The following is a 19,567-nucleotide window of genomic DNA, read 5'->3' as shown; positions in this document are numbered from 1 at the left end:
ACAATGTCAAAGAATCATCTATAACATCTCACTTTATCATTGATTCATTTTTTGCTTCATAAAGCAATTTTTGCATTGTGGACTTTGCCATCATAATATATAACGAAACAAGGTTCATATAGCCAAAGCCCAAGATGAAAATGTGGAGAGATTGTTTTCTTAATGCAAATTTGATTGAATTGATCCAACTTTCGATATTAACAATAATGCATTAATTACTAATAGCAATTACAATATTTTAATTATCAAAATAAGGACTACATTTTCTAGGCCCATTAGAACAATTCTTTGAACTTAATTCAAAAGTAGCAATATACAAAGCACATTGTTATTTTAATAAAGGGGAAAGACATAATTAATTTAACATGGGCTTAAATATTCACAACCGGTGGATACATTTGGAGATGTCTTTTTTGATAAGGTTGTCATTCTTACACTATCCAAGTTCGTAGAGCAATGGATTTTAGTTGTTTGGGTTGTGAGTTTCTAACCATATTCTTAGACTTTATGATAGGTGTGAAAACATTGAATTGGACTGAACCCAACATGTTCTTAAACTTTATGATAGGTGGAATAACTAGATGTTGCTCTTAATCCCTATACTTGATATTGATATCAGATTGAATATTAGACTTGTTTGTCTTTGATAAACCAACTAGTGAAACCCTTCTACTATCAAATATTTAGGAATATTAGGGCATTCTATACTATGCTAACTGATTATCAATGTTATAGGATCTGCTATTGTGTCAGGACATAGAGAATACTTTGTACAACTTCCTCTTTGGACTCCTGAATTTGCTAATTGTATGATTATTTGAATCCTCAATCAAGGATCCAAGTGGTATTGGAATTTGAACACCATATCCCAAGGACAAAGAAGAAAATGTCTTTCCCTTAATGTAGTGTCAAGTACTTTTACTAGAGATATTAATTGTAAGTGTTTAATTGGGTTGCATTGATTTGTTTATCACATAATGGGATTGGGCCTTTAGGATGGTAAGGTCCCAAGAAACTTTAGTGTTTAGACACTTTATGGGCTTGCTTACTTAAGCCCATATTAGCATGGGTCGAATTAGCCTATAAAGCTAATGAAAATTTAAGTAGTCCCCCCCAATAGCTCGCATAAAGAATGTAACATATTGGCTCTCCCATTGAGTTGCGGGTCCCATACTATACAAGCGATAATTTCCCAATTGGATAAGAATTTTTCAAAACTGTTAGAGTGTTAATGGATAATTAAAAGTCTCACATTAGAGCCCTAGTCAAACTATGTGCTAGAGAAAGACTAGGATTTGACTAGTTAAACTAGCTTGATGGATTTCAATCTAATGGATGATTTAAGAGAGTTGGACTCTCTCTAATCTTATCCTAAACAATTTAGGAGTTACAATTGGATTAGGAGAGGCCTCATGCATCCCTCCTAAGTGTTAAATAGATTGGAACACCAAGGGGTTAAGCTATTCTCTCATTGCTACCTGAATTCCATGAATGCAAATTAATACCTTAAGTGTTGGATTTAATGAGAAGAAATTGAATGCATTGAATATCTTATAATTGTATCTTTTCAACTCATTTAGTATTAATAATTGATTACCCTTTTGCCCTCATTTTTATCAATAAATTTAAATATGGAAGGGTAAATTTTGTCCTAAAAAAATTACAGAATTATTATTGAGGCTATTCATTCTTTTTAAAGTAGTATAGATATAGATTTGATAAACATTGAAACCAAACAGTGGTTTCATGCTTAATAAATGCTAATGCATATATGGTGCTGATGTGGCAGTATTTTTTCAATAAATGCCCACGCAACCAAACATAGCCCGAGTCATTCCATCCTCTATTTTAAAGATGCAAAAAATTTTTGAGACTTGGAAAAAAATGCTGCAAATAAGGCCATGTTTGGTTCATTGCTCAGGGTCTCATTCTTTCCTAATTCTTGCTCATTTTGGGCAAGAATGAACAAAAGAATGAACAACATTAGAATGTTTGTTTACAAAATTCTTACCATCAGCCACAATCTTTTTAGAATGAAAAATCAGCTCATAACACAAAAATTGAGGTAGCCTGCAACATGAAAAATAATGATGTCCCTTCTTGCCCATTTTCATTCTTTAAAGAAACTCTATGCCAACGGCTAGAAACCGTCAGTCAAGGTTCAAAATATTGTCACATATTGGCTGATGCGTATCATATCAGAGCCTTTCCAATATGCCCCTACAAGGGGTATTTTAGGTCGACGAGTGGTTCAAGGGGTAGACCTGCCCTTCTGAACCAGATTAAAAAAAAAAAAAACAGTACTGATACAAGCTAATACGCCCTACTGGCGTATCGCCCTGTATTGATATTTTGAAACTTGCCGCCAGCATAAAAACACTTTTATGAAAACACTTTTACAAAAGCACTTTTATAAAAGTAATTTTATGAAAAGTACTTTTATGAAAGCAATTTTTCAAAAGAACTTTTACACGAAAGCACTTCTATGAAAAGTGCTTTTATGAAAGCACTTTTGCGAAAGTACTTTCATAAAAGCATTTTTACGGAAGTAATTTTAAAAAAGTACTAAACACTTTTATGGAAGTACTTTTGCAAAAACACTTTTACAAAAGCAGTTTTATGAAAGTATCTTTATCAAAGTACTTTTATGAAAGCACTTTTACAAAAGTACTTTTCTAAAAACACTTTTACCAAAGTACTTTTACAAAAGTGCTTTTATTCATTCACTTTGGATTGAATTAGACCCAATCCGGTCCATTTGCATTTTAATTGGACTGGATTCCATTGTATAGGTGGTGTATTTTTTTTTATATATTTTCTAGATTTCTCATGTTATTTTGGTATTTGATTCAATTTGGATTGGAATCCGTTTACATTGTACAGTCCATTTGTAAATGGACTAATATTGGATTGGATTGGACCAAATCTAGTCTAATTGACAGCCTTACTGGTAAACCTCTATGCTGATGATTTTGGAGACCTAGGCCGGTGGTTTATGACTGCTAACACAATTTTTTTAAGAATGAAAATTAGCAATGAAAGGCACTTGTTAGTTTGAAAAAAAAATCATTTTCAGGAAAAAAATGTTTGGTTCATAGCAATATTTTCTCATTTTACCCAATTTTATCCATTATTATCCATTTTGGAATTTCATCTTGAATAAGAATGAAAAAAAAAGAAAAAAAGAAAATGAGAACTGAACCAAACATAACCAAAAATAATCTTAGAAAGAAGCGTCAACCGTTGGATTTGCTTGAGCTATGACTGAGGAGAAATATTTGGCTTCTACCCGGTTGGAGGACATGAATCCGACCAAATACATTTTACCTCTTAATTTTAATTTTAGGGTGTAGGATTATGGTTCGAGGGTTTAAAGGATTTAAGGGTGTAGAGTGTGGCAGGAGCCAAGTAAAGCCCATGACAGGGTGTTGGGTGCGCTTCATTCAATATACATACAGATGCAGGGGTGTGAGTATTTATTAATTATTAAAGTCGATAACAAATGAAGGGTCGCAGCAAAGAAATTCCATATATTTCATTTCATCCTGATGCACAAAATTGGCTCCCATTGGATCTGGCATAACTCACCATAAAAGTATTTGAGCAATAGCTCTTTATTGCAATAAAATTATTTTCAGAGTAGTAGTTACAGTCATCATCATTAAACGATTTGAAAGACGAAAAGTGAATCGGGAAAGAATAAAAACTTAGACCGAATTGTGACTCGTTAACATTTAACACCGTTTTGGGCTTGGGCTTCGGGGATGACAGTGTTGTTTTCAGAGCCCAAGCCCAAAAATCAGGGCAGGACGGGAGATGAATATTTTGAAAATCCTCTACTGCAGCTGATAGTGCCACGTCTCCATTCCTATCATGCATCACAAAATTTTAGAAGTTTCAACTTATCATCATCTATTCATCTCACTTGTACGTGGAATTAGTATCCTAAATCCTAATTGAATGAACTCAGGCCGGGTTGCTTCGTCTTCGTCTGGTCTGATTAAAGGGTATGTGGTAGCTCAAAATTGTGCTTGCTCTGGCTGCAACCAGTAGTATTCAATTGTCCAGGTAAGGGTGATTCCAATTCCATTTGCTTTCTCTTTCTTTTGAACAGGTATTTAATCTGTTTTCAAGTGAATTGAATATGGATCCATCTCTAATCTGAGTTAATTTGATTGTATATACTTAAAATTATATTGTATTCAAAATTTCAATTCATTTTGAGTGCAGATACATAATAAAAGCCACACATGCAGTGGCTATTAATAGTTTAGGGTCCCAACTGATTATAGTGTGGACCCTAAAACTCAAGTAAGGTCGGTCCCAGTTGACAGTTGTATATGCGCAAATAAAAGCAATGTACTTGTGAAAGAAAGGAGAAACAAACAACCTATCAATAGTTTTTGGATTCTGATAAAAGATAACGACCTCCTATGTACTCTCTCTCTCTTCTCTCTCTCTTCATACACGTGGAGTCACATGTAGCGTATGTGGATAATTGATAAAGATTCTTTTTGGTGATCTCAACTTTCTTCGATAGAAGGGACATTGTTTAATTTTTATCAACTTTTAAATGGTTGATAAAAAAAATTATATGACATTTGAAGGCATATCTTTTCAAATGTCACTTAATGGTTGGTTAATAGTTTGTTAATGATATGTATTAAATTGATACATTTTGAAAATTTAAGTATTGAATTGTCGCATTTTAAAGTTTGGGGACCAAAGTGGTACTATATCAAAAGTACATGATACTAAGGAATTTTTCCTTTATTTAAATAATCTAAGGGGAGTGATTACTTTTTTTCTTTATCATCATCAGCATTGATTTATGATTAACAAAAATAGTTGTCACTCGAGAGCTTTCTTTAGGGAAAATTCCTGATTAGAACACTGTACTTTGGGCCTAATACCACTTTGTCCCCTAAACTTTAAAATACGACAATTCAGTATCCAAACTTTTAAAACGTTTCAATCCAGTACCTACCATTAATTAGCCCGTTAACCAATTGTTAAGTAGCATTTGAAAAAATACAAATGCCCTTCGAGTGTTATCTATTTTTCCTTATAAATCATTCAAACATTGACAAAAAATGAACAATCCCAAATCCTTTCCTCTTCTATTCAAGAAAGTTGGGGTCACAAGAATGCTCACTTAGACCTGACTCCAACCTTCATGAATAGAAGAGGCAAGGATTTGGGACTACTCATTTTTTATCCATTTTGAATAGATGGTAAAGAGAATTAGATGACACCCGAAGGGTATTTGTGTCTTTTCAAATGACTGGTTAACAAACTGATTAACGATAAATACTGGATTGACATGTTTTTAAAGTTCAGATACTGAATTGTCATGTTTTAAAGTTCGGGGATCAAAGTGGCACTAGGCCCAAAGTACAGGGTACTAATCGGGAATTTTCCCTTTTCTTTATTGCAAGTACATAAATGTATGTTATGCCCTCAAACTGTCAAATAGGAATGTTTGTCCATATCTTCCCATAACAAATAAAATCATACTTTCAAAAAATTTAGACTGAAAAGAAAAACTAGACATGTACACTTAGATGAAAAGAAAAACTTAGTCTAAATACTTGTAAACTCAACTTAGAACTAGACATGTACAAATGAATAATCCCAGGGTACGACGATATCAAACTCAGGTATATTCATTCCATGATTATATGGAAGGGTGTTAAACCATTAACTGTTAAATATTATACCCTAATTAGGGGTGAGCATGGGGCCATTTGGTTTGGTTTCATGGCATAATCTGGAACTTATTGTAAAGGTTAGTTTCAAGGTTAGGTTTGACCTTGGTGGTTTTGGGGTCGATTCTAGAGTCTACCCGTGGAACTTATTCTTTCCTTACTCCCCTCTTAAAAAAAGAAGCAAATGAAACATGTTATTTAAAATCTTGATTTTTAATATATATATATTAAAACTTTTATTATCTCCATTGATTAAATTGAGTAACTTAATATGTAAGTTATCACTATATGGTTCAAAACTTATAATTTAAATTTAAATTTTGTAATATTACCTTTTACATTAATTATTGTATATATTTAAATACTAAAATGAAAACAAATGATCAAATAATTGAATATACATTTGTGCCCCATGGAGTGTGCCTTACGGGCACACCACATTGGGGAGAGAAAATGGGTAGGTTCTACTCAGAATTGAATAGAACCAACATCGAACCGGCCTTGAACCGACCCTACCCAATATGTTATAAGGTAGGGTATAGTTCCAAATTCTTGGAACTGACCTTGGTTGGTCTTGGTGGAACTGACCTAGTTGGAACCTGCCTTGGAACCAAACTTACCTTGAAATACACCCGAGAATACTTTTGGGGATATGAAAATTTGAACCAAAGCATTATATGGTTACAAAGGCCATGGTCTCACTTGACCATTGAGTTATTTAAGTGATTTGATCATTTATTTTTGTTTTAATATTTGAATGTGTACAATAAGTAGTGTAAAATGTAATATTTACAAAATTTAAATGTAACTTATAAGTTTTTAACCAATTTAATCAATAAAGATAATATATAGTTTAAAACTTATAAGTAGTGTAAAATGTAATATTAAATTATCCAATTTAATCAATAAAGATAATATAAGTTTTAAACTATATATCACATTTATTAAAATTCATGTTTTTAAATAACATGCTTTTTCTGTTAAAGGGGAGAGCAAAAATAGTAAAGGTTCCATGAGTAGACCCTAGAACCAACCTCGGAACCACCAAGGCTAGAACCAACCTTGGAACCGACCTTCATAGGGTAGGTTCCGGTTCTAAAAACCTAGAACCGACTGCTATAGGGTAGGTTCCAGGCTCTACCATAGAACTGAACCGAACCGACCCATGCTCACCCCTCCCCAAATGCATATCTCAATGTGCATTGGAAGCATCTCCTAAAGTTCTCATTGGGAGATGTTCCCAATGCCAAGGTTTTTAAAATCGAACCAGATAGGGAACCATTTTGGAGACTGGTTCATGGGTCAAACGATCCGATTGTCCAACCTGAATGAATGGCTCATCTAACAAAAAAAAATTAAAAAATAAAATAATAAACAAAGAAAAAATTGCCAAAACTGTTGTCTAGGTCGACAATTTGGCCACCCAGGTCAGCGGTTCACTAACCAAATCTATGATTTTTTGCCAAAAAGCAATTTTGGGTTGAAATAGATTCCCAATTTTTTCTGGTTCAACTGTTTGATCCAATCCGATTTTGAAAACACTGCCCAACACACAATTGGGATGTGTTTGGGGGGCGTAGATGATACCATGGCCTTTGTAATCATGAATGCTTGGGGTTCAAAACCTCACATCTCCAAAAACACAATTGTGGCTTATTAGGTTAGCAATAAGTCGATAACAAGAATGCCCTAGTGTGACTTCAAAGTTCAAACCCACACCTCCTCCAACATGTGACCGCGAGTTACTGAGTCATCCATCATTCCATCTCTCTCGCCAATACGTCAACTGTGGTGCGGGGTTTGATCGGTTCTCGATTTTTCTGGTCCAACAATTCGGTCCAGACCGGTTTTGAAAACACTACCCAATACACGATTAGGGATGGCAATTTCCCCATCCCGATGGGGTCGGGGAAGGGGATTGAGGTCCCCGCCCCACCCTGACCCTGATTTTATATATATATATATATATATCAAAATATATTTAAAACATTATTTATAATTTAAACTTTTTATTTATTTTTCAAAAAAAAATACTGTTATCTAAAAAAATTTAGGGGATTCAGATCCTTGCGGGGAATCCATCCCCGTTGGGAATCGAGGATGGAGGACAAATTTTATCCCTGACGGGGATCAAGGACGAGGATGGGGGTTAATTTTAAAATTGAGGGCAGGGACAGGGAATTTGATCCCTGCCCTAAACCTGTCTCGTTGCCATTCCTATACACAATTGGGATGTGTTGTGGGGCACATATGTGAATTCCAAATAGCTTAAGTAACTCAATGATCAAGTGAGACCATGACGTTTGTAGTCATGAATGCTTGGGTTCAAAACCTTACATCTCCAAAAATATTTTGGAGTTAATTTTAAACACCCGTTTGGTTCCTAAGCAGATTGCACCAAATCGAACCAAAGTCGGTTTAAGATCTTTCTCAAGAATTTGAAACCAAACTTTACCCTATAACAAATTAGATAAGATTAATTGAAGACCAATTTCATTCGATTTTAGAAGTTTCAACTTATCATCATCTATTCATCTCACTTGTACGTGGAATTAGTATCCTAAATCCTAATTGAATGAACTCAGGCCGGGTTGCTTCGTCTTCGTCTGGTCTGATTAAAGGGTATGTGGTAGCTCAAAATTGTGCTTGCTCTGGCTGCAACCAGTAGTATTCAATTGTCCAGGTAAGGGTGATTCCAATTCCATTTGCTTTCTCTTTCTTTTGAACAGGTATTTAATCTGTTTTCAAGTGAATTGAATATGGATCCATCTCTAATCTGAGTTAATTTGATTGTATATACTTAAAATTATATTGTATTCAAAATTTCAATTCATTTTGAGTGCAGATACATAATAAAAGCCACACATGCAGTGGCTATTAATAGTTTAGGGTCCCAACTGATTATAGTGTGGACCCTAAAACTCAAGTAAGGTCGGTCCCAGTTGACAGTTGTATATGCGCAAATAAAAGCAATGTACTTGTGAAAGAAAGGAGAAACAAACAACCTATCAATAGTTTTTGGATTCTGATAAAAGATAACGACCTCCTATGTACTCTCTCTCTCTTCTCTCTCTCTTCATACACGTGGAGTCACATGTAGCGTATGTGGATAATTGATAAAGATTCTTTTTGGTGATCTCAACTTTCTTCGATAGAAGGGACATTGTTTAATTTTTATCAACTTTTAAATGGTTGATAAAAAAAATTATATGACATTTGAAGGCATATCTTTTCAAATGTCACTTAATGGTTGGTTAATAGTTTGTTAATGATATGTATTAAATTGATACATTTTGAAAATTTAAGTATTGAATTGTCGCATTTTAAAGTTTGGGGACCAAAGTGGTACTATATCAAAAGTACATGATACTAAGGAATTTTTCCTTTATTTAAATAATCTAAGGGGAGTGATTACTTTTTTTCTTTATCATCATCAGCATTGATTTATGATTAACAAAAATAGTTGTCACTCGAGAGCTTTCTTTAGGGAAAATTCCTGATTAGAACACTGTACTTTGGGCCTAATACCACTTTGTCCCCTAAACTTTAAAATACGACAATTCAGTATCCAAACTTTTAAAACGTTTCAATCCAGTACCTACCATTAATTAGCCCGTTAACCAATTGTTAAGTAGCATTTGAAAAAATACAAATGCCCTTCGAGTGTTATCTATTTTTCCTTATAAATCATTCAAACATTGACAAAAAATGAACAATCCCAAATCCTTTCCTCTTCTATTCAAGAAAGTTGGGGTCACAAGAATGCTCACTTAGACCTGACTCCAACCTTCATGAATAGAAGAGGCAAGGATTTGGGACTACTCATTTTTTATCCATTTTGAATAGATGGTAAAGAGAATTAGATGACACCCGAAGGGTATTTGTGTCTTTTCAAATGACTGGTTAACAAACTGATTAACGATAAATACTGGATTGACATGTTTTTAAAGTTCAGATACTGAATTGTCATGTTTTAAAGTTCGGGGATCAAAGTGGCACTAGGCCCAAAGTACAGGGTACTAATCGGGAATTTTCCCTTTTCTTTATTGCAAGTACATAAATGTATGTTATGCCCTCAAACTGTCAAATAGGAATGTTTGTCCATATCTTCCCATAACAAATAAAATCATACTTTCAAAAAATTTAGACTGAAAAGAAAAACTAGACATGTACACTTAGATGAAAAGAAAAACTTAGTCTAAATACTTGTAAACTCAACTTAGAACTAGACATGTACAAATGAATAATCCCAGGGTACGACGATATCAAACTCAGGTATATTCATTCCATGATTATATGGAAGGGTGTTAAACCATTAACTGTTAAATATTATACCCTAATTAGGGGTGAGCATGGGGCCATTTGGTTTGGTTTCATGGCATAATCTGGAACTTATTGTAAAGGTTAGTTTCAAGGTTAGGTTTGACCTTGGTGGTTTTGGGGTCGATTCTAGAGTCTACCCGTGGAACTTATTCTTTCCTTACTCCCCTCTTAAAAAAAGAAGCAAATGAAACATGTTATTTAAAATCTTGATTTTTAATATATATATATTAAAACTTTTATTATCTCCATTGATTAAATTGAGTAACTTAATATGTAAGTTATCACTATATGGTTCAAAACTTATAATTTAAATTTAAATTTTGTAATATTACCTTTTACATTAATTATTGTATATATTTAAATACTAAAATGAAAACAAATGATCAAATAATTGAATATACATTTGTGCCCCATGGAGTGTGCCTTACGGGCACACCACATTGGGGAGAGAAAATGGGTAGGTTCTACTCAGAATTGAATAGAACCAACATCGAACCGGCCTTGAACCGACCCTACCCAATATGTTATAAGGTAGGGTATAGTTCCAAATTCTTGGAACTGACCTTGGTTGGTCTTGGTGGAACTGACCTAGTTGGAACCTGCCTTGGAACCAAACTTACCTTGAAATACACCCGAGAATACTTTTGGGGATATGAAAATTTGAACCAAAGCATTATATGGTTACAAAGGCCATGGTCTCACTTGACCATTGAGTTATTTAAGTGATTTGATCATTTATTTTTGTTTTAATATTTGAATGTGTACAATAAGTAGTGTAAAATGTAATATTTACAAAATTTAAATGTAACTTATAAGTTTTTAACCAATTTAATCAATAAAGATAATATATAGTTTAAAACTTATAAGTAGTGTAAAATGTAATATTAAATTATCCAATTTAATCAATAAAGATAATATAAGTTTTAAACTATATATCACATTTATTAAAATTCATGTTTTTAAATAACATGCTTTTTCTGTTAAAGGGGAGAGCAAAAATAGTAAAGGTTCCATGAGTAGACCCTAGAACCAACCTCGGAACCACCAAGGCTAGAACCAACCTTGGAACCGACCTTCATAGGGTAGGTTCCGGTTCTAAAAACCTAGAACCGACTGCTATAGGGTAGGTTCCAGGCTCTACCATAGAACTGAACCGAACCGACCCATGCTCACCCCTCCCCAAATGCATATCTCAATGTGCATTGGAAGCATCTCCTAAAGTTCTCATTGGGAGATGTTCCCAATGCCAAGGTTTTTAAAATCGAACCAGATAGGGAACCATTTTGGAGACTGGTTCATGGGTCAAACGATCCGATTGTCCAACCTGAATGAATGGCTCATCTAACAAAAAAAAATTAAAAAATAAAATAATAAACAAAGAAAAAATTGCCAAAACTGTTGTCTAGGTCGACAATTTGGCCACCCAGGTCAGCGGTTCACTAACCAAATCTATGATTTTTTGCCAAAAAGCAATTTTGGGTTGAAATAGATTCCCAATTTTTTCTGGTTCAACTGTTTGATCCAATCCGATTTTGAAAACACTGCCCAACACACAATTGGGATGTGTTTGGGGGGCGTAGATGATACCATGGCCTTTGTAATCATGAATGCTTGGGGTTCAAAACCTCACATCTCCAAAAACACAATTGTGGCTTATTAGGTTAGCAATAAGTCGATAACAAGAATGCCCTAGTGTGACTTCAAAGTTCAAACCCACACCTCCTCCAACATGTGACCGCGAGTTACTGAGTCATCCATCATTCCATCTCTCTCGCCAATACGTCAACTGTGGTGCGGGGTTTGATCGGTTCTCGATTTTTCTGGTCCAACAATTCGGTCCAGACCGGTTTTGAAAACACTACCCAATACACGATTAGGGATGGCAATTTCCCCATCCCGATGGGGTCGGGGAAGGGGATTGAGGTCCCCGCCCCACCCTGACCCTGATTTTATATATATATATATATATATCAAAATATATTTAAAACATTATTTATAATTTAAACTTTTTATTTATTTTTCAAAAAAAAATACTGTTATCTAAAAAAATTTAGGGGATTCAGATCCTTGCGGGGAATCCATCCCCGTTGGGAATCGAGGATGGAGGACAAATTTTATCCCTGACGGGGATCAAGGACGAGGATGGGGGTTAATTTTAAAATTGAGGGCAGGGACAGGGAATTTGATCCCTGCCCTAAACCTGTCTCGTTGCCATTCCTATACACAATTGGGATGTGTTGTGGGGCACATATGTGAATTCCAAATAGCTTAAGTAACTCAATGATCAAGTGAGACCATGACGTTTGTAGTCATGAATGCTTGGGTTCAAAACCTTACATCTCCAAAAATATTTTGGAGTTAATTTTAAACACCCGTTTGGTTCCTAAGCAGATTGCACCAAATCGAACCAAAGTCGGTTTAAGATCTTTCTCAAGAATTTGAAACCAAACTTTACCCTATAACAAATTAGATAAGATTAATTGAAGACCAATTTCATTCGATTTTGGATAAAACCCTCCCATTTACTCACCCCTAACCCTAAAATGCAATTGTGGCTTATTGGATTAGCAATAAGCCGGTAACAAGAATGCCCAAGTGCAACTTCAAAGTTCAAACCCGCACCTCCTCTGGCACGTGACGGCGAGTGACCGAGTCATCCATCATTCCATCTCTCTCGCCAATACGTCAACTTTAATGCAGGGTTTATTCTTTAGAGATCAAATCAGCTCCCCACAACGTCTCCCAGTACATCCCTGCCGTGTATTGGAAACATCTCCAAATGATAATATAAAAAATGATGATATCATCATCAGGAGATGTTTCCTATACAGGACGGGGATGTGCCGAGGGACGTTGTGGGGGGCTGATTTGAACTCTATTCTTCAGTCTTCGGGCTCAACCTCCCAAACTCCCACTCCCTAGTCAAGTTTGATATTAAGATTAGACTTGTTCATGGGCCAGGCCGGGCTCGGGCCGGGCTTTCACTCTGTATTAACTGATTTTTCTAAGGCTTTAGCCCATATTGTTACTACTGCTGAAGCGGCAGAATATATATATATATATATGAGAGAGAGAGAGAGAGATTATAAAGAAAAGAATAAAAAATGTATATATTAAATTATAAATATATATATTTCAATAAATATTATATTATTTATATATTTTATATAATATATAAAATACATATTATATATTTTATAAAATATATAATGTTGAGTCGGGCTGGGACAAGCTTTTTTGACGAATCCCGAGCTCGGCCTGAAACACAGTCGATCTTACTGTGTTGACTATGAGCCTAATTACATGACCAAACCCGATTGAGATGCAGGCCGGGCCATCGGGCTACCCGGCCCATGAACGGTTCTAATTAAAAATATTAAGTCTTTCGAGATCGTGCCTCCGTTGTATATTGGAAATGCGACTTGAGAACATCTCCCGTTCTATATTTGAAATGTAGTGAGTTGGAACGTATTTTGTTGGTAGGTCATGCAAGGTTCTAAATAACATTCGTTATGTAGTGGGAAGAGGTGGGGCGCCTTATAGAGGGGTTGTTGTGAACTACAATTTCTATCAAAGAAAAATGCGAATATAAATTACAATCAAAAGTACCAAAATATATATTTTTTTTCTTTTCCTGTCTTATTTTCAGGTCTTCAAAAAATATATATAATATCACATAATAATAAATAAATAAAGTACCACTAATGGCTAAACATTCGGACTCCAAAGTCTCCACAAACGGGAGTTGAATAACCCCAACACATCCGGTAAAACTTTCCTCGCCAAAGCCTTGTGGTTACTCGCCGGAAGGTGTAATCCCGCCGCCACCATATCTGGCAGCTCTCCGGCCGCGTATTCCGCATCGCCTTCTTCGTAGTCAATTTTGTTCTCCCCTTTCATTTCGTCAGAGTTCTCCGGAGCACGTGCCGCATGAACGTCATTTTTCGGCAATGAATAGCAGTTATTATCCGCCTCTGGCACGGGATTTGGCGGTGGTTCGGGCTCTTCTTTTGGTGCCATTTTCACCTTTTCCGGTTTATCAGCTGGCTTTTCGACGACACGACGACTCATCTTGTCTTTCTTCTTTCCCCTGCCATTCTTCTTTAAGTTTTCTCCGTTGGTTAGATGGTCTTCGAAGGCTTCAATAGCTTGATGTATGAGTTCCCTGTTGGGCGACGAGTCCCACCTGAACCAGTAGCTGGTGTAGCAGTCGAAGCATCCGCAATCGAACAACGGAGGGTTATGGTGGATGTTATTGGGTTTCTTGCATTTGTTCTTTTCTTCTATCAGTGAAGAGGGGTGGGTGGTTTTTATGGACCTGGTTATCATGTAAGCCAGGACCTCACGGTCCTCGAGAGATAGAACGGAAGCCAGAGCTAGAATCGCAGCTGGGAGAAGATTTAACACAGACAGAGCATCTCTACTAGGAGAACAATCGGAAGGAGAGTACGACGAAGGAGAAGGGAATACCTTACCCTTGCTTTTGTGATAGAGATTCTTCATATCTGTTCAATGGAAGTGAAGGGCCCCGTCTTCTTTACTTTGTTCTTTCTTCTCTGATTTCTGTCTTTTCTTAACAAAGAATGTTCCCGGTGGCCGGTGGGGGTGGGGGTTGAACAAAATGAATGGGGAAGCCTGAAGAGGGGACTTATATCTTGATAAGCACGGCACCAAGGCAAAGAGAGAGAGAGAGGTGCCCGACTGCCTGTAAACTTGAATCCAGGTATATAGGAGCAGAGAAAAGAGAAAGGGAGAGTTATGGAGAATTGTGTCTTCTCTTTTGTTTTTGTCTTGTAGCGTTCGCCCTACGCCGAGAGGCTATTGCAATTTGCAAGATTTTGCATTTTGGTATTCTTGGGCCATGAACATAGGTTAGGGACTTAGGGTAGCCGGTTGGGGGAGCTCCAGGGAATCAGTAGTGTCCACTGTTCCAAACTTCCAATCCAACCAAAAGCGGCGTCCACCGAAGACGACCAATGAAACAGAGATGTCGACAACACGAAAAAACCTCAGGATGGTGGAACGTGGAGGTGATGATATAGAAAGTGGGGGCAATCAGAAATGGGCGCCTCACATGGTTGAGACCGGATCTGCTCCTCGGCGCCTCACATGCATATTCACCGTGCATTGAGAATATCTCCGGTGAATAATAATTAATAAGTACGGGAGATGTTCTCATGCATGGTAGGATGGGCTTGTGAGGCGCCAGGTGTGAAGAGCAGATTCGATCTCCTTATAGTTTTTGTTAAAAGGGAAAATTTTCGATTAGCAGGGTTTAGCGTCACTTTGGTATGAGAATTTTAAAGGATAAATTTCTTAAACTATTCTTATGATTTCCCTTAAACGTTAAATATGGACGGAAAAGATAAAATGTCCATTATATCCCTATGCGAAATTACATTTTTATCCCTATTTCTAACTTAACTCCCTCTCAGATATGCTGCCATCGTTATCGTCACCGACGGCGGTCGCTGCAAATACCGAACGGCGGAGGTTCGACGGAAGTCGACGACGAACGGCGCTGGAACCACCGCGGACTTCTATCGAACGACGGTCGTGCCCGTCTGAGAGAGCGTAACAAGCGGCGGGATCTCACCAACTGTCTTCGATCGCTTCAACCAAAACTGCAATCCCTCCTTCTTCGACTATGGCAGTTGTGCCCTCTAGAATTGCAGGCTTGCAGCTAAGCTGCTCGGAACCACCATCGCCTTCTCCATCAAACCGCTTCCCTGCTCTGAAATCAAGTCCACCAGCGGTTTCACGACTCTTGCATTAACAACCCTCTCTTTGTTCTGTTAGAGCTTGTAGAGCGTCGTAAGCGCGTTCTTCCCTCGATTTGATCCATTCAGGAGAAAAGAGACCAACGGCGGGATCGCGCCGCAAGCACCGATTAAAACCATGTTGTCTTCGATTAACGAGAGGTTGAGTAGAGCACATGCGGTGTTCTGCTTCGACACCTCTGTACCGGTTTTCAAAATGTAAACGAGAGGCTTTATGGCTCCGGCATTCATGATGGGGGACTTGTTCCCTTCGTGGAGAGAGAGGTTTAACAAAGCAATTACTGCGTGCTCTTGTGTCCAGGGATCGGTACAACAAAAGAGAGGTATCAATGCTGGAATGACGTCGAATTCACCGATCAGTGCATGGTTTTCGGATCTATTCTTCGCCAAGAGGCGTTCGCTGGCTGAGCGTTTTACGGCAACTGATGGCGATTGAAGACCGTCCACACAGATCTTCACCGCTGGTTCAAGATTTTCTGAAGAAATGTTCTCGAAAATCTCCGATTAGAGATTCTCCCGCTGCAGAAATCCTAACCATGGCTCAGGCTCCAAATCCGAGGATTCGCATTTGTGTTGATCTTCAGACGATGAAAGAGAAGCCAACCTTTGTAGCTCCCCCGCCGAGAGGGATTGTTAAAAACAGGGATAAAAATGTAATCTCGCATAGGGTATAACAAGCATTTTACCTTTTTCGTCCATATTTAATGCTTAAGGGTACACTTAGTCAATTTTCAAACAGTAAGGGTAGAATTAGTCAAATAATTAAACCATAAGGGTAGTTTAAGAAATGTATCCAATTTTAAAATGTGAAAATTCAAAACTCAAATTAGGGGTGTTTAAGGGTCGGGTTGGGTTGGTTTTTTGGGATTTTCCCAACCGACCTGACCTGGTCGGGTTAGCTAAGGTGGGAACCGAAACCGACCCACTGACAGGCCAAACCGACCTGATCGATTTGAGTTGGGTTGGGTCGGTTTCGGTTTTGCTCCTGTACAAAGCTAAATAAAATCTGAATTAGTTGATAATTTGATATTCAAGAGTCCAAGATAAATCTAAATTTAATTCAGGTAAAGAATAAAATTAATAAATTCTTCATGTAAAAACAAGTGTCAATAATGGGCCTTCTAGAGTAAAAAACTAGGTAAATCTAGGTAGGTAAATCAATAAAATAAAAATTTAGAAACCTTCTAAATTCTAATCTAGGTAAAAAACTAAAAAAGGACACCTAATTGAATTCTAATTGTAATTGCCTAATGGGCCTTCTAGAGTTCTAGTTCTAGTAGAAGTCTAAAAGTAGAAGACTATTAGGAATTAGGAAACTATTCAAACTAGGAAGTAGGAACTACCAAACTAGTAGAATAGTAGTTCGGTTCGGGTAGGGTTGGTTTCGGTTTTCACGCAAGAAAACCGAAACCGACCCGAGATTTTGGTTTATGTATGTGCCCAACCCGAAACCGACCGATACGGATGAAAACCCGACCGACTCGGGTTGGGTCGGTCCAAGTTAATCGGTTTGGTCGGGTTGGGCATTCTTATGAACAACCCTAACTCAAATAACCAAACTTTCAAAATGTGACAATTTGTTAACTGTCATTAACTAGTTGTTAATCAACTGTTAAGTGACATTTTAAAAATACATAAATTCCCTTCGAGTGTCATCTAATTTTCTTTATCAATTATTCAAACATTGACAAAAAATTAATAGTCCCAAATCTTTTCCTCTTCTATTCAAGAAAGTTGGGGTCACCAAAATGCCCATTAAAATGTAATCCCAACAACAAGTTAACTGTTGATTATTGGCTGATACTGGATTGTCACATTTTGAAACTTTGGGTACTGAATTGTCACATTTTAAAGTTCGGGGACCAAAGTGGCACTAGGCATAAAGAACAGGGTACTAATAGGTAACTTTCCCTTGTTATAAAAAGTAATAACAAATAACAAATTCAAGTGGGGGTGATGGAGTGAATTTATAAAACAAAAAAAAAATCGAGAGACGAAAAAATAATTTTTTTATTATATACTACACATTACAAAAGACCTATAGCATGGAGAATCGGATTTGGTACCCACAAAATTGTGCTAACACCATTAGTCTTTTCTGATAGTGCACGATCTGGAAGCTCCTACCAGGAAGACCACCTAGACACTAATCATGTAGCGAGCTGGACCAAGCTACAAGACAAAGGATAAGAGAACCCAAGGTGGCTAACCCGGCGATATCGCTCCGATGCTTAAGTCAGTATTGTATTCTGGTTGCGAGCTGAAAGTTTGAACGCTAGAATGCTAATGAGCAAGTAATCGTACGTACCTGAGTCTTGGGGGTTGATGCCCTTATATAGTTGGGTTGTTGTAGGTCTCGCGAAATGCTCCCAAAATCCTCGACTCGTGACTTAGGGATCCATTCCGCTTTGGATGGAGGGAACGCACCAATTAATGAGGCTTATCGTTTCCCTCCGATTCGGGTGGGGTAAGGATAAGGCCTATAGTTACGCTGCATGATCCCAATAAGTTCGGAGACGATTGTCAAGCTCCTAGGTTATGGCTCCTTGGAACAAGTGGGTATCAAGATGATCTGGGTTCGAAGTGGCCGAGCACCCAAGGTCCCCCAATTTGCTGGCGTGGCACTATATGCTGATTGTCAATTGGCTGGCAAGCCATGTCCACATTTCCCTTACATATTAGGTCGGGCTAAATCACCTCTCATCATTTTCCAACCCTGTTTTGAGAATATCTTCTTATAAATATAAAAATATAAATATGAAGACGTCCCTAATGCATGGCTGAAAAGTGATATAAGAATGGTGTTAACACAATTGATGACTGAATTCACCCTTGGAGACAGAGCACACAGCGCATCTCAGCGAAGGGATGCCTACAGTCACAAAGGTTTGATCCTGCACTTCCAAATGTTCAATGACACCATTTAACTAAAGGTCATGATCAACAAAAAAAACTATGGAATGGGTATTTGGTAATCGAACTCGAGCTCGCTCTAATATAATAGTTTGGGCTCAAGTTCCATTAGGTTCAATTTGAATTTAAATGTTGAGGTAAGTTCGATTAATTATTCGAATTCGACCTCAGCCAATAAAAAATTTGACTCAGAAACTTGTGAGTCTAGTTTATTTATCATATATTATAAAATATAAAAAATTATTTATAATATACTATAAAATATATTTTTATTTTCTATATGATAAAAGAATATAGTATATATTTATAAAATACAAATATAATAATTTTCAAGCTTTTGAACTGAAATTGAATTATAAAATATATATTTTATATATTTATAAAATATATTTTTATAAAATTCATTAAATATTTAATCAAACCGAATTCAAACGAAGAAATATAATTTAAATCAAACTCGAGTTCAAATTGAAGCTCAACAGTATTTTAATCAAACCGAGACACTACATACAAAAATTCGGATCGACTCGACTTTATTGCACCCTACATGAGGTTGAGAAACTAGGGACCATCAGCATCAAGAGAGGAGTGAACAAAATGTATATAGCAGATGGTGAGAGTGATACATTTATTACAAAGAAAAGAGATTGAAAATGAAAACAAGAAGTCTATATACAAGTTCGTATCTCCGCCCCACAAACGCCCCACATAACGTGTGACTGCCACATGTTCAGTCGCACGCAGTGGGGCGTTCCTGCGTGACGTCGTCCCGTTAGCCCAAAATGAATTCAAATTTCTTTTTTCTCATATTCCTGCCCCTTTAATCTCAAATCAACGTTTTAA

General features: G+C 36.8%; 1 protein-coding gene and 1 pseudogene across 1 annotated transcript; both read right to left on the bottom strand.

Moving 5' to 3' along the window:
• Positions 1 to 13,739: 13,739 nt before the first annotated feature.
• On the bottom strand, positions 13,740 to 14,534 carry LOC104591767 (uncharacterized). Its single transcript, XM_010250778.2, has one exon. The coding sequence runs from the start codon at positions 14,532 to 14,534 to the stop codon at positions 13,740 to 13,742; it is 795 nt and encodes a 264-aa protein (XP_010249080.1).
• An 852-nt stretch (positions 14,535 to 15,386) lies between these two features.
• LOC104591999 (U-box domain-containing protein 4-like) lies at positions 15,387 to 16,441 on the bottom strand (annotated as a pseudogene).
• Positions 16,442 to 19,567: the final 3,126 nt, after the last annotated feature.

Source organism: Nelumbo nucifera, chromosome 4 (assembly GCF_055504915.1).
Source record: "Nelumbo nucifera cultivar China Antique chromosome 4, China Antique-T2T, whole genome shotgun sequence".
Taxonomy (NCBI): domain Eukaryota; kingdom Viridiplantae; phylum Streptophyta; class Magnoliopsida; order Proteales; family Nelumbonaceae; genus Nelumbo; species Nelumbo nucifera.
Note: the sequence above shows the minus strand (reverse complement) of the source record. Positions and strands in the feature narration are given on the sequence as shown.

Bases quoted from the DNA above. Each gene is read 5' to 3' on its own strand.
- LOC104591767 (XM_010250778.2), bottom strand. From the start codon at position 14,534: ATGAAGAATCTCTATCACAAAAGCAAGGGTAAGGTATTCCCTTCTCCT.